Source organism: Salvelinus sp. IW2-2015, linkage group LG28, assembly GCF_002910315.2.
Source record: "Salvelinus sp. IW2-2015 linkage group LG28, ASM291031v2, whole genome shotgun sequence".
In the NCBI taxonomy this organism is placed as follows: domain Eukaryota; kingdom Metazoa; phylum Chordata; class Actinopteri; order Salmoniformes; family Salmonidae; genus Salvelinus; species Salvelinus sp. IW2-2015.
Genome location: NC_036868.1, coordinates 18,193,220 through 18,218,961, shown reverse-complemented (window position 1 = coordinate 18,218,961; position 25,742 = coordinate 18,193,220). Strand labels below are relative to the sequence as shown.

At 42.7% G+C, this 25,742-nt stretch overlaps 1 protein-coding gene across 2 annotated transcripts in view; it reads right to left on the bottom strand.

Moving 5' to 3' along the window:
- The window catches only part of ppp1r13bb (protein phosphatase 1, regulatory subunit 13Bb), an 88,357-nt gene that overhangs the window by 35,443 nt on the left and 27,172 nt on the right, over positions 1 to 25,742 (bottom strand). For both annotated transcript variants that reach the window (XM_023973787.2, XM_070435942.1), the window contains exons 3-5: positions 15,636 to 15,783; positions 13,343 to 13,462; positions 9,357 to 9,433 (exon numbers count right to left, since the gene is read on the bottom strand). In XM_023973787.2, coding sequence (XP_023829555.1) covers positions 9,357 to 9,433; positions 13,343 to 13,462; positions 15,636 to 15,783 — 345 coding nt within the window. The remainder of the gene's footprint in view (positions 1 to 9,356; positions 9,434 to 13,342; positions 13,463 to 15,635; positions 15,784 to 25,742) is intronic.

The window sequence follows — 25,742 nt, the reverse complement described above, 5'->3', positions numbered from 1 at the left end:
GAACATTTCATTCCAAAATCATGGGCATTAATATGGAGTTGGTCCCCTTATTTATTTATTTTTTTTTTTTTTTTTTTTTTTTACATTTGTTTTAAATATGGAGTTGGTCTCCCCTTTGCTGCTATAACAGCCTCCACTCTTTTGTGAAGGCTTTCCACTATATGTTGGAACATTGCTGCGGGGACTTGCTACCATTCAGCCACAAGAGCATTAGTGAGGCCAGGCACTGATGTTGGGCGATTAGGCCTGGCTGGTAGTCTGCGTTCCAATTCATCCCAAAGGTGTTCGATGGGGTTGAGGTCAAAGCTCTGTGCAGGCTGGTCAAGGTCTTCCACACCGATCTCGACAAACCATTTCTGTATGGACCTTGCTTTTTGCATGGGGGCATTGTCATGCTGAAACAGGAAAGGGCCTGCACCAAACTGTTGACAAAGTTGGAAGCACAGAATCGTCTAGAATATTATTGTATGATGTCACGTTAACATTTCCCTTCAATGAAACTAAGGGGCTTAGCCTTAATCATGAAAAACAGGCACAGACCATTATTCCTCCACCAAACTTTACAGTTGGCACTATGCATCGGGGCAGGTAGCGTTCTCCTGACATCCGCCAAACTCTGATTTGTCCGTCATACTGCCAGATGGAGAACCATTTTTTATTTCACCTTTATTTAACCAGGTAGGCAAGTTGAGAACAAGTTCTCATTTACAATTGCGACCTGGCCAAGATAAAGCAAAGCAGTTCGACACATACAACAACACAGAGTTACACATGGAGTAAAACAAACATACAGTCAATAATAACCATGATTCATCACTTCAGAGAACATGTTTCCACTGCTCCAGAGTCCAAAGGCGGCGAGCTTACACTACACCAGCCGACGCTTCGCATTGTGCATGGTGATCTTAGGCTTGTGTGCAGCCTTGGAAAGCATTTCATGAAGCTCCCGACGAACAGAAATTTGACGAACTGACTTGTTGGACAGGTGGCATCCTATGACGGTGCCGCATTGAAAGTCACTGAGCACTTCAGTAAGGCCATTCTACTGCCAATGTTTATCTATGGAGATTGCATGGTTGTTTGCTCGATTTTATACACCTGTCAGCAACCGGTATGTCTGAAATAGCCAAATCAACTAAATTTGAAGGGGTGTCCACATACTTTGTATATATAGTGTATGTTATTGCATACAAATGTAAGTAAGGCATGAAATTATGTTTTCAATCTAATTTTATTTGTCACATGCTTTGCAAACAACAAGTGTAGACTAAGAGTGAAATGCTTACTTACGGCCCTTCCCAACAATACAGAGAGCAAGAAAATAAGTAAATAATAAGTAAAACGTGTAATAATAAATACACAATGAGTTACAATAACTTGTCTATATACACGGGGTACCAGTCAAATATTATATCTGTTTGGGCTTCTTGGGGTCAATTTGCAATCAACTAATTATGTTCCAGCCCCCTAACCATCCACTCATGAAAATAAATCTTCCTTATTTTAGTCTAATGCAGCAATACTCAACAGGACAACTGCCGTCCGGATCTAGACCGGGGTCAATATGGACTGCCGCAAACGACTTGACTCAATTTAGCAGCCGGGTGAATCGCAGCTGTGAGAGCAACAGTATCAGTCTCTTTACACAGACGGCGCTCAGTTCCTATCACAACATCATGCGGGGCAGCGATAGGGTCGCTATGGCAATGGGGCACTGGGAGGGGGTGGATAATTGGACTAAGCACATGTTCTCGAAGGCCGGAACTCGGGGGAAAACAATAATTCCTGTGTTCTCCGACTGTCCTGGTGGAACAGAGCCTCTATCGGTTCAGAGGTCAAGTCAAACCTTCTTCTCATCCCTCGAGTCCCGACTTCAAACCAGCCGGGTTGTGGAAACAAATACCTTTCTTGAAGTCCAATGGCTATAGGTGGGTAACATAAACACACCTAAAGCTGCATACACAAGGATGATGTAAACTGTGTTTAGACAGTAATGCATCCTCTTCAAAGCACATAGCTGAACAAGGGTAAACCTTATTGAAAGAGCATAGCTACCTCCAAAGGTGTTGCCTGGCTTCGGCAGAGCCTCAGAGCCATAAGCAGTATTGAAATGGCAAAGAACCCCTAGCCAGGGCCTATGGAAAGTGTATTGAAAAAGGGGAGATTAAATGTCATGGTTGTCTTACACACATCAAACAGCACACTATAGTTCAGCAAGATATGAAGGAAAATTTGGAAATCAAGACAACTGTGTGTCGTCTACTTTGTTCTGGTTTTTGGTCTTCTGAAAATGGTATGCAAACTTCACAGACCCTGACCAAATCTGGGGACGTATGTATCAAGCTTTTCAGAGTAGGATTGCTGACCTAGGATCAGGTCGACCTCTGTCCATATAATCTTATTTGCTGGCAAGACTGATCTTAACTTCGCGCTCCTACTCTGAGACTCTTGATACAAAAGGCCACAGGTCCTTCGAAGTGTAAAAAAGACATCACGATAAAAAGGGTTGCAGTGACCAATGCTGAGTTCTGTTTTACTACACAGATTAAGATGGGGGAGCAGAACGTCAGGAGGGGAAAGACAGATCGTACAAAAGAAAATGTAATTCTGCCACTTTAAGTGATAGAATTGGAAAAAGAATTTGCCAATCTATATAAGACATCATAATAAGTACAAGCTCTGGCTGATGTGTTGCTATGAACTACAAGAGGTAAAACCAATCCAGGTCTGTTCACTATGCTCCTTTCAAAATTCACTGATAAATTAGTCCACATGGAAAACTAAAGGCATAGGAACCGTAAATAACTTTAATAGGAAATAGATTTTTTTTCGATGACAGAATAAAAAATAAAAAACATTTTGGACTGACCAATGTAGACCTTAACTTCAAAGTTACACATCACAAAAGGTGTGTGTGTGTGTGCATGTGTCCCGTTAACGCTCTGGGATTACCCAGTAAAAAATTGGGAATGGCTCGGAGACCACAATGTCACTGGACGGTTACCAATTGCCGATTGCCTTATTAGATTAAAATGGAGGGTCCACCCACTGGAAATCCTTCTGAAAAAGCCAGACAAGAGAAAGCTACATTTGGGTAATCCCATGGTAACAGAATTATGATAAGAATCAGATATTGAGCTTTAAAATGTATACCAAACAAAAACCATTGATTTCAAAGTTTAGTTTAACAAACCATATGCACAAGGACTACTTTCATAAATGTCGACAGAAAATGTTACAAAATCTAATTTTCAGGAAGTACTGTGCAGATACAAAGTTAGGTAACAGAATTAAACTGAGGAACATTTTACCGTTATTCTGTTACCGAACTTTGCATCTGGCCAATTTTTCCAGTAAATATATTTTTTTAAATGGATTTACTGTGTAAATTATTCAAAGTAGTCATTGTGCATAGAGATGTATGGCTTGTTAAACTTTGAAATCAATGTTTTTTGTTTGGCATACATTTTTTATGTAAAACATCAGTCTCTGCGTAATTCCGTTACCGTGGAATTGCCCATTTCTAATCCCAAGCAGACTCAACACACTGGCTACATCTCGATTATCCCTCCTTCCTCCCAAAGTTTGCACTTGTTCACTTCCCTTCACTGATTTAAGAGGAAATGACTGGTATAAGAAATATGGTGGAAACTCCCCCCTAGCCCACACCACCAATCCAATGATTTTAGATTTGTGCTAAGTAGTGAACGAGTATACATTTCAGGACAAAATAGATATTATTGTGATGCATCCACTGTTGTGCCATTGCTCATTCTGCTGTCCGTCGTTACCTGAAGAGAGTGGGGCAAGGCAGGGGAGCAGGGAAGAGCTGAAATCAAGGACTAGTAACGAGTTAGCGAGGCGGGGAAAAAAACATGGAAAAGAGATGGGGGTTGATGTTTTGGGATATGCTAGCCAGCTGCGAATAGTCCTAGTCTCTGTCCCACACACACATCTCTGATTCCCAGTCCACATTTGGAATTCAGTACCAGATTTCACAGAGCGACCAAGATCCACAACAGTTTGACACAGCAATCCAAAACGACCTGCTTGTGCGATTCAAACTTTTGACAATTTCCTTGTCATCACAGTGCCACTTCTACCGACTATGTTTGTTCTCCTATTGCATCACTATTACTGAATGAATCACATCACGATCATCAATCGCCATATTATACTTTTAATCTATTTTTTAAGTGCAGACTCGCTTTCGCTTTGAGAGACAGGTAGAAAAAGTTCAAACAGTTAGAAAAGCTCTCTCGTTGAGATATCGGGCTATTCTTCAATGTTGAAATGGTCCACATCTGTAGATGCTCTACAAAGTCCGTAACATGTCAACTGCACGTCGGTTGTCTTTCAACCAGAACGTGTCTGTAGTGCATCTACAAACTATCACTAGACTATCAACAGCTTTATTTCTGCAGAGCAGCTATAGTGTCTGTAAATATACAACAAATGCACACAGTCCCGAGTTGGCTGCGTGGTTCAGATGGAGGGTTGAGATCGCCTTACCTCCCAAGTGTTTCCCCAGCTTCAGTGAGTGAATCCCGGGTGCGTGTATATGTGGGCTCTGCCTCACAGACAGGAGGGATGGAGTGGACGATAGTAGAGGGAGAGGGTACTGACTCAACTCAGGCAGGATGTGCCCCACACACACAGAAAGCCACAGGCACGCAGAACCACGCTCCAGTGCACCCGGGCGACACAGCCTCACTGATGAGGCCCACGGGAAAAATAAACACACACAGACCGCCGAAAGGAGAGTGAGAGAAAGTCTGGGTGAAATTGAGAGAAAGGAAGAGAGAGCGAGAGGGAGGGGGGCTGAGAGAAAGAGAAGGGGATCACCATGAGAATAAAGAAGACAGGAGAGAGAGAGAGGGAAAGCCATGTCTTACCCTCCCATTCTCTAAAGGGCATGTGTCCCCTGGGGATTATAGAACTCCTCTCTCCCTGGGCCTAGTCCCCCGTGTGTGTGTGTGTGTGTGTGTGTGTGTGTGTGTGTATATATGTGTAGTTTCGTTGCTTGTGTGTAGGAGTGCTTGTGTAAGTGTCATGAGTGTGAGAAAGTACGCGCTTGCATGTGTGTTTGTGGGAGAGAGTAACTGTGTGTGCGTGTTTGTGTTACACTTTTTCAGAGAGCGTTCCACATGTGGGCTGAGCGGCGAAAAGCCCCTTGCTCGACCAGAGCCCCGCGGATAACCACAACACTGATCCTCTTAGGATGGTTATGTCATCATACTGCCCTAATCCTCCAAACTACACAGGAGAGTACTGCGCTTCCTTATACATTCAAGGTTAACACACACAGGCTAGTGGGCAACATGCTATGGATCAGGGGGTAATGTTTGTTTGGGTTGTCAGTGGGGTGCAATGGGGTGGGGGGGAACAGGAGGGCAAGATGGATGGGGTTTACTGAGTGCATGGAGATTTAAAGAGTTGCCCAACAATGGGATGTCATCCGATTATATGGCCAAACGAATAGGCTGTAGAAGCATTTGTGGACAGGACACCCCCTGCTCTGCCTAAAGTAGGAGAATGTGCGCACACAATATTATTCTGTACAATATGTGTGGATATTCACGCACACCCACTTTGAGGGGGTAGGGGGAACTGATCCTAGATCTGTACTAGGTCTACAGGAAACATGTAGTTTGAGCGAGAGTCAGACTTGGTGGATTGTGTTCTGGCAGCACCCTCTGGGTTGTATTCACTAGGGACAGAAGCAAATGGACTGAAACAGGGAGGGCCCTAACTGAACTACCTGAAGAAACACTCGTAAAACGTTTTGCCATGGTTTGCACTAATAAATACAACCTAGGGGACACCCACCTGAGAAGGAGACACGCTCTACCGGCGAGCTAGCGTAAGCCATGTCTGGCTAATCCGCTCCCTAGCCGACAGTCCACCTTCCCTAGCTAAAACGCAACACTGCTCCCTGTGGTACTCACACACACACTGACATGCTCGCACATCCATGAACATCCACATGCAAACACATCTGGATCATGAATAGTTGGAGAAAGTATGCCAAAGGGACCAGATGAGGCAATGTGGTGTGTCGCGATGCGGTCATCACAAGAGTATACAAACAAATAAATAAATAACTCCATCTTGTGCCGCAATGGTTTTTTCCCGCCCCCCCTTAAGGTTAAATTAGTTCCGCTTCCTCAAGCACAGCTCTCCCCATTCTGGAATCTGGGACAGATGGTTAGGAAGTGAGGGGGCATGCCAGAGGCTGCTGTTATCATGGAGCCATTCTCTAACAAATGCATGCATGCACACTAGTGGTGCGCGGGTCAGCTGTTTGATCACCCGCACCCAATTGCTAATAACCCATCTGCAACTGCCCGACTATAAGTGATAAAGTGATAACTTGAGGCCCTCACCAAATTCTAACCCGCTCATATAGAAAATGCGCTGTAGGCTACAGTATTTTATTTATTTTTTTACAGGGGGTACAGGATTTTTGGGGGGCTGATTTTACACACACCGAGTATACCAAACATCAGGGACGCCTTCCTAACATTGAGTTGCATATTCACTTTTTCTGCCTGTTCCCAAAAGTATTTGGTGATTGGTGGTTAGGCTATTTGGCACGCAAACAGTTCAGCCCTAAAGCGTAGACTTAGGCAGTAATGCCAGACGGTATTAAATAACAAAAAATGTAAAAACTAAAATGTAGCCAATAGATATAAATTGCAAAAGAATGATAAATCCATAAAAGGTATTGTTTTCTCTTTATTTAACCCACCCTTCATCCACACAATATTTAATTACCCTAAACCCGCCTGCCCAGCGGCTATAACCACAGCAACGGTGGGTTATGAGTTAACCTGTGCATCACTAATGCGCACACACACGCACTGCAGTTTACTAATGCCAGAAAGTGGGACTGCTATGGGAGTCATTTAGTGCAGTTATGTGAAAGAGGGTGACTGACATGCATTGAGTGTTTCCAAGAAAGTCTTCATTGGTCTTCATTTGTCAAACCGGCATTGACATGAGCGTGGATTTTAGCACATAAGTGCACATGTGCAAAAGCTCATGTCTGATACGTCAAAGTTTCGTAACTGTCTTAACCAGGCTGCATCACATCCGGCTGTGATTGTGCGCCGCCCTAAGGGACTCCCAATGGGCCCAGCGTCGTCCGGGTTTGGCCGGGGTAGGCAGTCATTGTAAATAAGAATTTGTTCTTAACCTACTTGCCTAGTGAAATAAAAAGTGTATAACAGTTCTAATTCTAACTTCATCGTTCATGTGCACGTCATCTGAAATCAACATAATACATGCCTTAAACTCAACATATTTCAGTAGAAAACTCCAATCCACTTTCATTTGAAGCGTGCTGCGTGACACAGTGCAACCAGCACAACATATTGTGTAGCAATGGGGGAGGGTGGGGCATACATTATTCACTCATATGGACGGTGACGGTGAAGAAGCCTATATTTGGGACGTCGAACGTTCAACCTGCTGCACAGACCCTATGGATGCTCTAGTCTAGAAGAAGAAATAGACGTCATTGTTGTAAGTGTGAGTGTCCCACATTTACCATCATCATATACAGTATGGATGGGGAGTGTCGCTGCACAGCTTTTTTCAGGTCTCTCCAGAGATGTTCGATCGGGTTCAAGTCTGGGCACTGGCTGGGCCACTCACTCCTGCGTTGTCTTGGCTGTGTGCTCAGGGTCATTGTCCTGTTGGAAGGTGAACATTCACCCCAGTCTGAGGTCCTGTGCGCTCTGGAGCAGGTTTTCACCAAGGATCTCTCTGTACTTTGCTCCATTCATCTTTCCCTTGATCCTGACTAGTCTCCCAGTCCCTGCCGCTGAAAAACATCCCCACAGCATGATGCTGCCAGCACCATTCTTCACCGTAGGGATGGTGCCAGGTTTCAAAGACTTCAATCTTGGTTTAAATCAGACCAGAGAATCCTTTAGGTACCTTTTGGAAAACTCCAAGCTGGCTGTCATGTGCCTTTTACTGAGGTGTTGCTTCTTTCTGGCCACTATATTATAAAGGCCTGATCAGTGGAGTGCTGCAGAGATGGTTGTCCTTCTGGAAGGTTCTCCCATCTCCACAGAGGAACTCTGTCAGAGTGGCCATCGGATTCTTGGTCAGCTCCCTGATTGCTTGGTGAGTCTTAGTGGTTCCAAACTTCTTCCATTTAAGAATTGAGGCCACTGTGTTCTTGGGGACCTTCAATGCTGAAGACATTTTGTGATACCCTTCCCCAGATCTGTGCCTCAACACAATCCTGTCATCTTGGAGCTATACGGACAATTCCTTTGACCTCACGGCTTGGTTTTTGCTCTGACAGGCAATGTCAACTGTGGGACCTTATATAGACAGGTGTGTGCCTTTCCAAATCATATCCAAACAATTGAATTACCACAGGTGGCCTCCAATCAAGTTGTAGAAACAGCTCAAGGATGATCAATGGAAACAGGATGCACCTGACCAAAATGTTGAGTCTCATAGCAAAGGGTCTGAATAGTTATGCAAATAAGGTTTCTCTTTTTTTGTTTTTGCCATGTCAATATGGGGTATTGTGTGGAGATTGTTGAGGAATATTTTTTATTTAAATCATTTTAGAATAAGGGTGTAAAGTAACAAAATGTGGAAAAAGGGAAGGGGTCTGAATACTTTCCGAATGCACTGTATGTTTTAGGAATATAAAAGGTACTTTAAATATTATTTTTCAATATGATTTTACTCAGGCAAAAACTACTGAATGAGCTCAAAAACATGCTATGATGTATTGATTTTGATGACTTGGGTGAAAATTATTGTCCTGGCTAGCTATATAGAGTAGTCATTTGAATAACTGGAGCACCCAAAATGTCATTGACACACTGACTTTGTGAATCACTGGCACAGTCAGGGCCTAACCTTGTCCCCAGGTTAATTGAGCATAACGCATATAATCCTGGCATATCAACGAATCAAAGCTGGCCTCTGTGGGAGTGAAGAGGTAGGGAATCAACTGAAGTATTTGTTATTAGCGAATCACACGACTGCGAGGCGTGGCTCCGAATCAGAGACATATGGTGTGCCACTGTTTTCGAAGGTCCTCAGGGAGGAGATTGATTAGGGATAAAGCCAATGGGTATGGGTAGGGATATTTTCTATTGGACAAGGACTTTTCCACATTCTCTCTATTGGGTTAACAAAGTCCATTTTTGAGGTACTGAAATAATATACCACAAGTATTTTTTTTTTTTATATATATTAAAAGAGCGGAGCAGTCTCACTATGGCACAACCCCAAACATATCAAATATGAGTGTGTATCATTTAGGTGCATAATGTGTGTGAGACTGTTTTGTGAGACTCAGATACAGTTTGTGTTCTTACCCCATTCTCATTGTGCTTTTCCCCACCACTTCCACTTCCACTTCTACGGTTGGCCTGCTCTTGAGATTGCTGGCTCCCTGCAGGGGGAAAGCACAAACACTGAGTACACTCTAGACCACATGTCAAACTAATCATTCAATCTGGCCCCAAAAAACTCATTTAACCACCGGCAGGCCAGTGGTATCATTTATTTTTTGTTGTAAAAAAAAAAAATGTAGATCTCAATAGACATGGAAATTAGTAAAAACAAACAAACTGTAGAAATGATAATGGACCTACATTTCCAGTCTCTTCACTCTGTACAGCTTGTTAACAGTCATTGAAACGAAAGCTAGACAGTCAGGAAGCCTAAAATTCTAAAAGCGATGGATAGAAAACTATCTTACATAATTTTACGGCGAGGAAATTATCAATATTAAGTGCGGAGAACAAATGCAGCCCGCGAGGAAAATAAGTTTGACACCCCTGCACTAGACAGTATATCTGCAAACACACACCCACATACGGGTAGATGGGTTTTGGGTGTGCGGTGAGGTCTCAATGCCACTATCAATGTATGTGTTTCTACAATTTTCCATTGCTACTAGTCTGACTGGTTGTCAGACAGGAACCCCTCAGGGACACAACTCTTAATTTGAGAGTAAATACTAATAAACATTTCGGCTGAAATGGGTCTTAAGTATGCAGATGATAAATAATAAGTGTGAGTGAGTAAGTAAGAGCTGGCATGTGATGGACTGGGGCCACTTCTCTGTGTCTTTGTGTTCCCGCCCAGTGGAGGGTTGACTCTCTCCACTGAAGACACCATCACATTCCACCTCACTGAGCCCAGGCCGAGAAAGCGTGATGAGAGAAGACGAGTGAGTACACAGGTAAAAGTAACAAAAAATCCTGTGACTGAAACTTAAGTCGATCTCTGATCGATTGTCTGGGGCCAAGTTAATCTCCCCTTTCCCGTGAGAAAGTCATGACCATCATAATTTTAGGGAAAGAGGATCATCTTGTATTAAACTGCGAGTTTAACCAATTCCAGTCCACTTGATTAGGGGGTCTGGGTCCACCCTGGGAGAATATTTATTTCGAAGGACTGAGAAGCTAATTTATGATGACTTTATAAAAAAAAGGACATTATAACCCAAAATAAATTTTTCAAGTGCTGACACCATCTAAAATATAATTTCCACCTCCAGAAATGAGCCAAATAACATATTGGTAAAACTTATGGTACAATTATTTTTACATATTGGACCATGCTTATAGCCTGGTCTACATCCTTCAAACTCAACTCTGGATCTCAAAATCAGTTCCACTGCGTTTTTTCATCATTCCCCTCTAACCAGGGACTGATTTAGACCTGGGAAACCAGGTGGGTGAAATTAATTACCAGGTAGAACAGAAAACCAGCAGGGTCTGGACCTCATTGGGTAAGAATTGAATACCCATGGTCTATATTTTTAATTTATTTTACCTTTAACTAGGCAAGTCAGTTAAGAACAAATTCTTATTTTCAATGACAGTGGGTTAACTGCCTGTTCAAGGGCAGAACGACAGATTGTACCTTGTCAGCTCGGGGATTCGAACTTGCAACCTTTCGGTTACTAGTCCAACACTCAAACCACTAGGCTACCCTGCCGCCCCAAGGATGTGCTATTAGCAACAAACTAAAAACAATAACAAATAAATATGAAAAGACCAAACTGCTTTCAAAAGTGTTTTCCGAGTTTGTATTAAGATTTATTGTGCATTGACTGCTTGTCAGAATACGTTTCCCTCACTACGGCTCTCTCAACTTGAAAGCGCCTGGAGAGGAATATTTCTCTCGCATAGAACACACAACCAGCCGACTAGGTAAATAGGTAAACTATTCTACTATAGGGTTGTCTGTTTTATTAACGTTATATGGCAAGAATAGTAGTTTTAGCACGGAAAGTTGCATCCTGAGTGATACTTTGCTTGAAGCTACAGTAGGCTACACACAGCTATTTGAGTTGAGCACCGTGGTGGTGTGCATTATAGACTATTTCATTCACTTCATCTGAACATCGAAGTGTCAGCAACAATCATTAAATGTCAGTTCAGTGCACACTGCATAACAGAGAAAATGTAATATTTGAGAATACATTTATTCGGGAATATATTGCGTAGAATAGACATGCTTCTGTATTAGGTCATGTCATCTCCAAACCACACACACACACCCCCATACTCCCAGAGACTTCTATTACGAATCTACAGAGATCTCAAAAACAACATCTCCAGAATCTATGTGATGGAAATCCGTCGCAGTGAATGAGAACTTTAACCCCTAAGTACAGTAGAAAGTAAGGGGAAGAGGGAGGGATAAGACATAGGAAAAAAAGAGACGATTGATTGAGGTGCTCAATTCAATTAATTCCCAGATTCCTCGCATCCTTCTCAGCAGTATTGGAAAAGAAGGTCCAAAGACCCTGCCCACGGACGTTCTTCTCCAATATGTTTTAAGAAGGGAGGAGAGAAGATGCAAAGAAACGATGAAAGGTTAATTAAGGGTAGAGGAGAAAGGTAACATGCTTGCATTGGTGTTCCAACGCAATTCCTATTAACACTCATGGCATTTCAATGCGTGGCAGTTGAAGCATAAAGAAAGCCCCCTTTCCAGTGGCAAAATTACAGTGGCCCTATTATTTATCATTTGTGACCAGCGTAGATGTATACAGTTACAGTGCCTGCAGAAAGTGTTCATACCTCTTGACTTATTCAAAACGTTGTTCTATTACAGCCTGAATTCAAAATACAGAAATATCGCATTTATAAAAGTATTCACACCCCTGAGTCAATATTTTGTAGAAGCACCTTTGGCAATTACAGCTGTCAGTTTTTCTGGGAAAGTCTCGAAGAGCTTTGCACACCTGGATTGTGCAATATTCGCCCATTATTTTATCATTATTTTATCCTGAAAACTTCCCAGTCCTTAACGGTTACAAGCATACCCCTAACATGATGCAGCCACAGCTATGCTTGAAAATCTGTAGAGTGGTACTTAGTAATGTGTTGTATTGAATTTGCCCTAAACACTTTGCATTCAGGACAAAAGTGAATTGCTTTGCCACATTTTTTGCAGTGTTACTTTTAATGCCTTGTTGCAAACAGGATGCATATTTTGGAATATTTTTATTCTGTACAGGCTTCCTTCTTTTCACTGTCAATAAGGTTACTATTGTGGAGTAACTACAATGTTGTTGATCCATCCTCAGTTTTCTCCTATCACAACTATTAAATTCTGCAACTGTTTTGAAGTCACCATTACTGAGCGGTTTCGTTCCTCTCTGGCAACTGAGTTCGGAAGGACGCCTGTATCTTTGTAGTAACTGGGTGTATTGATACACCATCCAAAGCGTAATTAATAACTTCACCATGTTCAAAAGGATATTCAATGTCTGCTTTTTTTTACCCATCTACCAATAGCTGCCCTTCTTTGCGAGGCATTGGAAAACCTCCCTGGTCTTTCTGGCTGAATCGGAGTTTGAAATTCACTGATGGAGGGACCTAACAGATAATTGTATGTGTGGGGTACAGAGATGTGGTAGTCATTCAAAGATCATGTTAAACACTACTATTGCACAGAGTCCATGCAACTTATGTGACTTGTTAAGCACATTTATACTCCACTAACTTAGTCTATTTAGGGCTTGAATACTTATTGACTCTCAAGGCATTTCAGCTTTTCATTTATTTATTTTTGTAAAAATGTCCACAGACATTATTGGGTATTGTGAGTAGGCTAGTGACACAATCTCAATTTAATCCATTTTAAATTCGGGCTGTAACACAACATTTGGAAAAAGTCCAAGGGTGTGAATACCTTCTGAAGGCACTGTGTGCGCGCTTGCCTTTGTTTGCCTGTGTGTGCGTGCATTTGCCTGTGTGTGCACATTTTCCTGTGTGTGTGTGTGTGTGTGTGTGTGAGAGAGAGTTACAGACAGCAAAGGGGTTACTATTGCACCCACCTTGATCACTGCTTTCGGTGGGCGAGTCCTCGTGCCGGAGGAAGAACTTGACCTCTTGTTTTCGGGGTCCCCACTTCTGCAGGTGCTCGTACATCATGTGCTCAAAGGGGATTGCTCGTTCTAGGGGTATGGGGGGGACAGAGAGAATTGTTTATTTCAGCCATCATTGATTTATTTAATTCCTATATGTTTGCTTGTATGCAATGTATGTGGTAGCACTTTCCATGGCAATAAAGCCTTCTGAATTTGAGAGAGAATTTAAAAACAGGAAAAGGCAGAATCAGGTGGCTCGTAGCTGTCTGAATGACTAGTCTATAATCTGCTTATCCAGCGTCTCGGAGTGCTGATATCGGATCAGGTCCCCCCGTCCATGTAATATTTATTGCGATCTAAAAGGCAAAAGTTACCCTAAATCAGCATTCCTACTCTGAGATGCTTGACACATACAGTCCCTGGGCTAGTGAGGGACAGCGAGAAGGAAAGGAACAAAGAGAGAAAGAGAGCGATTCAGAGAGAGAGGCAGGGGGGGGGGGGATCTTAGCCCACCCCATAACATTCTTTACCACGGCAGTGATGGCACTATAACCAGTAGAAAGCAGAGTTCTCCTGGTTGAGCAGAGTGACTAGACCAAAGCAGGAGCTTTAAAAGCACTTAAGTGAGCTCCTCTGCTTGAGGCAGACTCATGCCGACCGCTGGCCCCATTCGTTCCCATTACAGCTGAGCCAGACGCCTCACACAGGCAGAAAGGAAGAAGGGCAGCGTGGCCGCTCACCCCTCCCTCCAAAAACTCTGATGAAGACTAGATAGTTCCGGCTGTGCTTTTCATCAGTCTTTGGCTGCATCCCAAATGGCAAAAGCAGTGTAGTATATAGGGGACAGGGTGCCATTTGGGATGCAGAATGTCTCTTCAGACATTAAATGCAGACAGCGGACACACCCCGCTGTCAGAGTGCACACACACACACACACACACACAGTCGTCATGATTGCTTCCCTCACCAGAGTTCTAGCTGACACACCTGTGTCATCAGTGTTTTGCTGAGAGGGACCACTCCTTGAGATAAACATGACATCCAGCCAGCTTGTTTATTAGCCCTGTTACGTAATCCCATTTGGCTAGCTCCTGACAATACAACTCGTGTGTGTAAGCTGTTCTCCTTTGGGGAGAAATCTATAGCAAATCAGTATTTTTGTATGCGATTACACAGTACAGTGGAGGCTACGGACAGTTTTATGGCACACACATAAAAAAAATACGTTTTCAAAACCATGTGGAATTTGATTATTTGTCAAACATTCATTTTTAGATCATTTTCAAAAATAAATGTTCTTTTCACATATCTAACAATATTATGTATGCTTTATATTACTGTTTGGATGCCCATTTGTGGTGTCTACTTATTTAGTGAGGCCGCTATAGGTCAAGTGCACAGTACCTTCAAGCTTTGCATGAATGGGCTTGCAATCAACTAGAATTTAACTTGTTTCCATAATTCAGATATTTTGTCTAACTACAAGTAAAATTAACTGGCCATTACTCCTGCAATTGGCATAGGCCACATACAATTGACAATTCCCTCAAAAATGTAGTTATCACTTATAGTGCACATCTGACTACTCAAAGATCCACTTGTCTCCAGCGGTAGTTTCACGGTTGTTTCTCACACGAGAACTAGTTATTACCGTAGTTTGACTGGTATGTACGGCTCTAAAAAAGCTCTCCGGCGCAGAAGACCACACTTTCGCTGTTACTTTGTGTATATACAGAAGGGTTTCCTTTCACAAAGCTTATTTCACATTGGAGCTGACTGTGTGCTACATGCTTATTCATTCTCAAGTCTGAATGCAGCCTAAGCAGAGAAAGCATGTATCCCAAACAACAACCTATTCCCTATTTAGTCCACTACCAGAGCTCTTTCGGCCTTAGTAAAAGCAGTGCACTATATAGGGAAGAGAGCCATTTGGGATGCACACAGAGCATCTTTAGGGTCTCAAGGCACACAACCCCTTCACAATTTGTGTGGTAATGAGAGTTGTCAACATGCAGTTCAGGTAAAGTGGTTGATCAAAAAGTCTCCATTTCAACACTGACCTAGTCTAGTTGGAAGTGCACTTCAAGTCCTGAAGAGCCAACATATGAGCAGGCTGTTACTCCAGCCAGTACCTGACTAAATAGCAACAATGAAAATGAGCAGTGGAACTGGACTCTAGGTCAAGATTGAAGTATACCTGTACTAGAGGCTAGGGTAAGAAGGCGCTTGAGGAGGAGATTCGAGACGGCGTCACTCTTACCATTGCCTCGCCACACTTCAGCAAGGTGGCAGCCGCTCTCGCCAGGCTCCTTGCAGAACTCGACCACGTCGCGGCACGACGTCTCAGGGGTGATGGGCACCTCGGTCAGTGCCTGTTCCCCATCACTTAGGTACACTGTCAGGATCATCTGAGCGGGAGAGAGGGAGGGAGGCAGTTATAACCAATAGCAGGGGATACGTTGAGTAAGCAGTAGCACATTTAAAAGTCACGGGACAGGTTTTGCTCCCCCAACACCTAAAACAGATCTAGATCTACGGTCAAAATTTTGCATAAAAATGTAGGCTAAACGTTAGCTACCCTTTGCCAATCCAAACTACACGTGCTTCATTTGCTCAATGGTTTCAGTGCCTTCAGTTAGCTAGCAATGATAAATAGCTACCAAAAGCGATTGACGTGGATTTCCAATTATGTTTTCAGCCATCTATCAGTAATAAGCTTTCTCGCCCTCTGCTTTGAGCATTGGACAATCAAGCCACGACCAACCCTGTGTCCTGGCTGTAGCTTGAGTTGCGTGTATCCTCAGCACACACTGCTGTGGAATGTGCGTGAAAAGGTTTGGTGGAGATCTTTATGGTAAACGTCACAGAGGTTTGTGGAATACCACAGACTGACATCAGTTCTTCATAGGTGCATTGACATGTGATAACACTACCCCTACTGAATCAGCAGTCTACGTGGGTTAACTCAATGGTCTGGTGATGATCATTATAACTTTCATCCATAGAGAAACAGAAAAACGGCTGTCAGAAAGCATTTTTCTATGGATCCATTTCTGAAAATGTTCAGGACCCCAAACATATTTTTTTCACATATTGCCTGGACTATTCCTCCCTCCCTCTCTCTCTTCTTTCCTTCTTATCGTATCACTCACAGCTTTTAAATGTGACATCAAGTGTTACCCATCAAAGACTGTCAGTGTCTGCCACAAGAGTCTCCCCAAAACTCTATACACACACTTGATTCAGTCCAACGCTCAAAGCAGAGATGGAGAAAGTTAATTACTGATAGAACCAAGACTGAGAACATAATTAATAACACATGTTCAAGATACTTCCACTTCTAGCCAAACAGCATAGCCTGCATCAGTCACAATGGGCAGTCCTTCACACTTCCCACGGCTGATCTTGCCTCGGCAACAATGAACCAAAATCTCTATGAAATTAGGATGAGTGGCATTCCCTTCTGATTGCAGCTAACACTGTAGCACACATTACACCCAATCCCACACTGACCCCTAGCCCCACTGCAGTTTTGGGCAGTCAGACAAGATTTTATAAATTAAAGAAATATGGGTGAAAATTCCACATGGCCAATCTGTGGGAAACGTGGAGCCATTACCCTATTGATTATATCCCTTCAATCCTTTCATATCTCCAAAGTCCATAGGGGGTCTTGCTATGGGTCGATTTGGGATAGAGCAATAGATTCCACCAAGAGAGCAGCAGGGGGTAAGAGAGAAATCATTGGCCTTCTTTTCCACAGAAGGGGGGTAGACAAACCCAAACATGATGCAAATGTAGAGCGCCAATCACACCAACCAAGACCAGTTTCCACAACTAATGCCAACAGGCAATCCCATACCAATGAACTTATTTGTCCTCTGCTTTCTTAGTTTCAAAATGAAAAATGAAAGGATAACATAATTTTCTGAGTAAATGCATAATTCAGGGGAGCGAGCGCCAGGAAAGCGGTAGGAAGTGTTCGCCCTCTTCTGATGAGATTAAATCGGGAAAACAGAGATGAACAAAGATTACCACTGCCAACACTGGACGAGAAAAATCTGAGCGCAGAGCTTCTAAGCCCCTTGTCTCCCTGCAGAATCCCTCCATTAAGATCCACCTCAACATCAATATATCAGATGAAATCATAATCGCAATACCAAGCAATTCTTTTAAGTGCACTAAAACAAAGCCTATTGGACCATGACGGATAATGCAAGAAACAAATGATCTTGCCATAACCTACCAGGGGGGGAAAAAAGTTAAATGATGTGTTGGTATTGAACGCTCTTCCTAAAATGAATAGGATCTGACTTATTATAGTATACTGCAACCAGTAGCCTACATTTCAGATGTGAAGATCTAAGTATGTGCATTTGGTAATAAACAAGCTCAATGGCAAATGGTGGCAATGGCCAGCAGCACACTCAGGGTCAGCAGTCAACACAATCAAGAAGTACCGACTATCCAGTCAATCACATCATTCCAAGACAGGGGAGGCTCATCCTCAAAGCAGCATGCTCACACACAAATATTGTTTTGACAAAAAAAGGTTTTTAAAAATAAATAATTGTCCTGTCTGGCACAGTCGTTGGAGCATGGTGCTTGCATCGCCAGGGTGGTGGGTTCGATTCCCGGGGACACCCACGCGTAAAATGTATGCACGCATGACTAAGTCGCTTTGGAAAAATGTGTCCGCTAAATGGCATATTATTATTATATTCAAAAATATGAAATTCAAAGGTCAGCATTTCTGTCATGCCATGGGATTTTTATGCAAATGTATGACCGTCTTCCAAAAAATATGCCAAAACGCTGACACTTCTGCCAAAACACAGGAACCCCGGAAGTGCTAGTTAGACCAATCAATGGCCTCTGCCCCAGCATTGATATGGGTCACCAATAGCGTTGCTGCAAAACAAAGGTTAGATGGATGACAAAAAGAGTTCTCACTGGGCAATATAGAGAAAGCAACAAGCATATCGACAAGGACCTGGAACGGGCAGGCAAAACTGAAAACAGCAAAGGCTGTTGTAAAGATTTAGCCGAGACAATTTCACCTCGTAAACGACCAATGCTGGCGTGAGACAATGAGAGTACACCACCCTTGAATTGAAAGTTGAGCAAGACAGATCTCACCTCAAGAGGAATACTAACCACCCTCCCATAGTTGCCGTTTCTGCCCGTGGCACTTCCCCCTTTAACTGCTGTCCTTCTCCTCCGGCCTTCCTTCTTCCCCGGCCGGTGGCGCTCCTTCACCCAGGTACGGTCCTTCGAGAGGCTGACCAGGCCGCGGAGCACTATGGTCACAAACTTCTTCATTACGCACCCCCCCGCCGCGTCTTATCGCCCTGCCACTGTAGACTCCAAAACACACTCAAGTAAACGGTATGAATAATAAACGCTAGGCAAGCGTCAGGGTACGCAGTAGCGAAGAGAGCCCTGCGGAGGAGTCTTTGGAGGAGTGAGCCTTGCTTGTTGTGTGAGCACCAAGGGATGGAAAAGGGAAGCAAAAGAGGGAGAAAGAGAGAGAGACAGAAAGAGAGACAGAGAGAGAGCGAGAGAGGGAGGGGTGCATCCGCAAGCCCCCCTCCTGAGCAAGGCTCCCTGGGGCACACTGGTGAGTCTAGCACCGATGACACTGCCAATGAGTGTGGGCGGGCCTTGCTGTGACTGACAGATAGAGGATCCAACCCTGGCATCGCTTCAAGACGGTGACGGCTGAAGTAAGTCCCTCTCTGGGATTGTTTCAACCACTGTTTCCAGCAAGCAATCCCCCGTCTCTGGAGAGCATAGATGTATTGCGATTTGCGAATGAATGGGCAGTGGAAGTGGAGAGAGAGGGAGAAAGAGAGGGAGAGCGAAGGAGAGAGGGAGGAGGATGGAGGGAGATGCATGCCATGCCTGCTCCCCGGTTGAAGGATTCACATGGTCATCAATTCTGACCACTCTAATCACATTCATATCCCTAGCGAGGAGTGTGGACGCCTCAAAACATGAGAAAAACAAAACAAAGAAAGATTTAGAAAGCCATTTATTGCTACAACAACAAGACTGGATTTAACCAGTTAAGGTACTGTATTTTTCAACAGTTACAGCACAACCTAGGACAATGGTCACTTTAGTGTGCATGTGTAAATAGTAATCTATTTTTCAGAACTTGGAGCATGTCAGCTCCAGGGTTGGAAACATTTCATTGTAAATAAGCCTAAGTCAATTCTGTGAGCGAGTTGGATATCTGATTAATGAACCTGAAATAAATCCTTATCGAGGATAGATTCCGTGAAATTGTATGGGGAATACATTCAATAGGCTATATAACAGACGTGCTTTTCAAATCGTGGCCTTGGGTCCATCTCAATTGACTGAAGCAAAAACTCAACATTCCCACAATAGCCATTATCACTCGTATAGGGTGACGGTCATCATTATTTAGGAAAAACCCTTTCCAACACTAGGCTTATATGCTTATCAGGCTCCCAAACATTGTATTTTTAGATTAAACACTACCACAATATTTCAAGTGATATATAGCCCTTGAAATATCCAAGCGCAAACTTAAATAATAAATCACCAAGGAAGTAAGTTCTAGCTCCCAAATAAGCTCCCACTTTAATGAAAATACTTTCAAAAAAGGGTCATTTTCTTTGTCTGCCAACCAGCCAGGTTCTACATATGATGAATTGCCCCATAAAAAAAGACACCTACTACTTACTGTATCACCATGCAATGTTAAACGTTAGTTGCATCACTCCTCATCCGTTTAGTGCTTATACAGTAAACCCCAATATTTAGTTGATAGAGATCGAGATATATATTTCTGGATTCACGGTTAATTGGCATAAACCTGATGCTATGCCAGTCTCTACAATAAAATCCATCAGCCATGGTTGCCCCTTTTAATTTCAAGTAGAAGCAATAGGGTATAAATTATCAGGGCATTCTATTGACAGAGTTAGATAAGATAATGGATATCAATATTCCAGTCCTCCAAAAAATGGAAGTTGTTCAATCTTATTGTACGGGGAAATATGTATACAATTAAAATTATGCTTGTTCCTAAGTTTAACTACAGTTGAAGTCGGAAGTTTACATATACTTAGGTTGGAGTCATTAAAACTCATTTTTCAACCACTCCACAAATGTCTTGTTAACAAATTATAGTTTTGGCAAGTCGGTTAGGACCTCTACTTTGTACATGACACAAGTCATTTTTCAAACAACTGTTTACAGACAGATTATTTCACTGTATCACAATTCCAGTGGGTCAGAAGTTTACGTACACGAAGTTGACTGTGCCTTTAAACAGCTTGGAACATTCCAGAAAATGATGTCATGGCTTTAGAAGCTTCTGATACGCTAATTGACATCATTGGAGTCAAATGGAGGTGCCTCTGCTTGACATCATGGGAAAATCAAAAGAAATCAGCCAAGACCTCAAAAAGAATTGTAGACCTCCACAAGTCTGGTTCATCCTTGGGAGCAATTTCCAAACGCCTGAAGGAACCACATTCATCTGTACAAACAATAGTACGCAAGTATAAACACCATGGGACCACGCAGCCGTCATACCACTTTTCTGTGAAAAGTGCAAATCAATCCCAGAACAGCAAAGTACCTTGTGAAGATGCTGGAGGAAACAGGTACAAAAGTATCTATATCCACAGTAAAACTAATCCTATATCAACATAACCTGAAAGGCCGCTCAGCAAGGAAGAAGCCACTGCTCCAAAACCGGCATAAAAAAAAAAAAGCCAGACTACGGTTTGCAACTGCACGTGGGGACAAAGATCGTACTTTTTGGAGAAATGTCCTCTGATCTGATAAAACAAAAATAGAACTGTTTGGCCATAATGACAATCGTTATGTTTGGAGGAAAAAGGGTGATGCTTGCAAGCCGAAGAACACCATCCCAACCGTGAAGCATGGGGGTGGCAGCATCATGTTGTGGGGGTGCTTTGCTGCAGGAAGGACTGCTGCACTTCACAAAATAGATGGCATCATGAAAACAGAAAATTATGTGGATATATTGAAGCACCATGTCAGGAAGTTAAAGCTTGGTCGCAAATGGGTTCCAAATGGACAATGACCCCAAGCATACATCCAAATTTGTGGCAAAATGGCTTAAGGACAACGAAGTCAAGGTATTGGAGTGGCCATCACAAAGCCCTGACCTCAATCCCATAGAAAATGTGTGGGCAGAACTGAAAAAGCATGTGCGAGCAAGGCCTACAAACCTGACTCAGTTACACCAGCTCTGTCAGGAGGAATGGGCCAAAATTCACCCAACTTATTGTGGGAAGCTTGTGGAAGGCTACCCGAAACATTTGTCTCAAGTTAAACAATTTAAAAGCAATGCTACTAAATACTAATTGAGTGTATGTAAACGTCTGACCCACTGGGAATGTGATGACAGAAATAAAAGCTGAAATAAATCACTCTCTCTACTATTATTCTGACATTTCACATTCTTAAAATAAAGTGGTGATCCTTCTGACCTAAGACAGGGAATTTTTACTAGGATTAAATGTCAGTAATTGTGAAAAACTGAGTTAAAATGTATTTGGCTAAGGTGTATGTAAACTTCCGACTTCAACTGTATATTTCAATGATACTACCGACATGCATTCCATACATTTTTAAGCAGTATAATAGTATTATTAAATATTTTATATGGGAGTGGAAAAGACCATGCATCAGTATGCAGAAAATACATGCCCCTAAAGAAAGAGGGTTAGGAATCCCAGATGTAGAACTGTACGATGTGACTTTCGAGCTATCCAAAACGGCAAAGCACTGGAGGTAGAAGAGAGATGGGTTACGTTGGAAACTAGATGGGTTACGTTGGAAACTAGGTTTGACTGCTCCCTTTGAACCTTTATATGTTTTATCCCCCCCAAAAAGAGCATTGTTCCAATCCTACACCATTCTAGGGCAGTGTGGTTGTTAATACATAAAATAACCTAAGAGTCTCTCCATTGACAAAGTGATGCTTCTGTCATTTTTTGTCATTTGAAGAAATAAGTATAAACTGTGTGATAATGACTTAAGGAGATATATGCAACTTAAAAGCTGTGTCAACACTAGGTCTTGCTATTATGTCAAAAGGCAACAATGTTTTGGAAGATTCCTTTTCACTACCATGCTCTGTACAAGCAGATACATGTTTGTATATTACAGATTTCAAATATTGGGCAAAATGTCAGAAAAGGGAAAAGGTATAGAATTTAAAGTTTTCAAATATTTTACCTCAATGTCCTTAGGATGGGTTCGTCACAAGATGTGTGTTAGCGATGTGAATGGGCAAAAGGAACCCTTGCTCCATGCACTGTGGTAATGCCCAGTTGTGCACCCCTATGGGACAAAGCCTTAAAGTGCATGGGGTATGGCCTTGGATTCCATATACCTATGTCACAAAGACTGACTGTTGAGTGAAAAGTCAGAAATAAGAGGGATTAATCAGACATAACTTAAAATTAGTTTCAGGTATTGTGTCAGTGTTAAATATGTATGAACATTTCATTCAAATAGCTCTAAAATGGCCACAATTAAGTGGCAAGGATGAGAGAATAAAACACTTTGTAGATGATATGCGGCATCAGACCAGACGGTCCTCTGTGGCTGGAGCTTCAAATTTCACAAACATTTTGTGGCGTGGCCACTTGCCTACTGAGGATTTTTTCAAAATCATATAAAAATGTACATTTACATTGTGCATAATTAAATGTATTACTCATTTAAGAGCACACAATAATATTTTTTTTTAAATGCCTTCCTCACCATCTTGAATAAGCATGCCCCATTCAAGAAATTTAGAACCAGGAACAGATATAGCCCTTGGTTCTCTCCTGACCTGACTGCCCTTAACCAACAGAAAAACATCCTATGGCGTTCTGCATTAGCATCGAACAGCCCCCGTGATATGCAACTTTTCAGGGAAGCYAGAAACCAATATACWCAGGCAGTTAGAAAAGCCAAGGCTAGCTTTTTCAAGCAGAAATATGCTTCCTGCAACACAAATTCAAAAAAGTTCTGGGACACTGTAAAGTCCATGGAGAATAAGAACACCTCCTCCCAGCTTCCAACTGCWCTGAAGATAGGAAACACTGTCACCACCGACAAATCCACTATAATTGAGAATTTCAATAAGCATTTTTCTACGGCTGGCCATGCTTTCCACCTGGCTACCCCTACCCCGGTCAACAGCACTGCCCTCCCCTCTGCTACTCGCCCAAGCCTYCCCCATTTCTCTTTCTCCCAAATACAGTCAGCTGATGTTCTGAAAGAGCTGCAAAATCTGGACCCTTACAAATCAGCCGGGCTAGATAATCTGGACCMTTTCTTTCTAAAACTATCTGCTGAAATTGTTGCCACCCCTATTACTAGCCTTTTCAACCTCTCTTTCGTGTCGTCTGAGATTCCCAAAGATTGGAAAGCAGCTGCGGTTATCCCCCTCTTCAAAGGGGGGGAAACTCTTGACCCTAACAGCTACAGACCTATATCTATCCTACCCTGCCTTTCTAAGGTCTTCGAAAGCCAAGTCAACAAACAGATTACCGACCATTTCGAATCCCACCATACCTTCTCCGCTATGCAATCTGGTTTCAGAGCTGGTCATGGGTGCACCTCAGCCACGCTCAAGGTCATAAACGATATCTTAACCGCCATCGATAGGAAACAATACTGTGCAGCCGTATTCATTGACCTGCGACAAGGCTTTTGATCTTGTCAATCACCACATTCTTTTTGGCAGACTCGACACCTTGGTTTCTCAAATGATTGCCTCGCCTGGTTCACCAACTACTTCTCTGATCGAGATCAGTATGTCAAATCGGAGGGTCTGTTGTCCGGGCCTCTGGCAGTCTCTATGGGGGTGCCACAGGGTTCAATTCTTGGACCGACCTCTCTCTCTGTATACATCAATGATGTCGCTCTTGCTGCTGGTGATTTCTGATCCACCTCTACGCAGACGACACTATCTGTATACTTCTGGCCCTTCTTTGGACACTGTGTTAACAACCCTCCAGGTGAGCTTCAATGCCATACAACTCTCCTTCCGTGGCCTCCAATTGCTCTTAAATACAAGTAAAACTAAATGCATGCTCTTCAACCGATCGCTGCCTGCACCTGCCCGCCTGTCCAACATCACTACTCTGGACGGCTCTGACTTAGAATATGTGACAACTACAAATACCTAGGTGTCTGGTTAGACTGTAAACTCTCCTTCCAGACTCACATCAAACATCTCCAATCCAAAGTTAAATCTAGAATTGGCTTCCTATTCCGCAACAAAGCATCCTTCACTCATGCTGCCAAACATACCCTTGTAAAACTGACCATCCTACCAATCCTCGACTTCGGTATGTCATTTACAAAATAGCCTCCAAAACCCTACTCAATAAATTGGATGCAGTCTATCACAGTGCCATCCGTTTTGTCACCAAAGCCCCATATACTACCCACCACTGCGACCTGTAAACTCTCTTTGGCTGGCCCTCGCTTCATACTCGTCGCCAAACCCACTGACTCCAGGTCATCTACAAGACCCTGCTAGGTAAAGTCCCCCCTTATCTCAGCTCGCTGGTCACCATAGCAGCACCTACCTGTAGCACGCGCTCCAGCAGGTATATCTCTCTGGTCACCCCCAAAACCAATTCTTCCTTTGGCCGCCTCTCCTTCCAGTTCTCTGCTGCCAATGACTGGAAAGAACTACAAAAATCTCTGAAACTGGAAACACTTATCTCCCTCACTAGCTTTAAGCACCAGCTGTCAGAGCAGCTCATAGATTACTGCACCTGTACATAGCCCATCTATAATTTAGCCCAAACAACTACCTCTTTACCTACTGTATTTATTTATTTATTTTGCTCCTTTGCACCCCATTATTTCTATCTCTACTTTACACTTTCTTCCACTGCAAACCAACCATTCGTGTTTTTTTATTTTTTTTACTTGCTATATTGTATTTACTTCGCCACCATGGCATTTTTATATTTTTATTTATTTATATATATATTTTGTTTGCCTTCACCTCCCTTATCTCACCTCACTTGCTCACATTGTATATAGACTTATTTTTCACTGTATTATTGACTGTATGTTTGTTTTACTCCATGTGTAGTTTTATGTGTCGAACTGCTTTGCTTTATCTTGGCCAGGTCGCAATTGTAAATGAGAACGTGTTCTCAATTTGCCTACCTGGTTAAATAAAGGTGAAATAAAAAAAATAAAAAATAAAAAAAAGTTTATCAAGATTAAGTTTGCCCCACATATAGATCAACAGTTACGGTGTTTTTATTTTAGTTTCATTAGGAACCGCCCACCATTCACACGGAAGTTTCAAAAAAAGTTAACTGCAACAACTGTT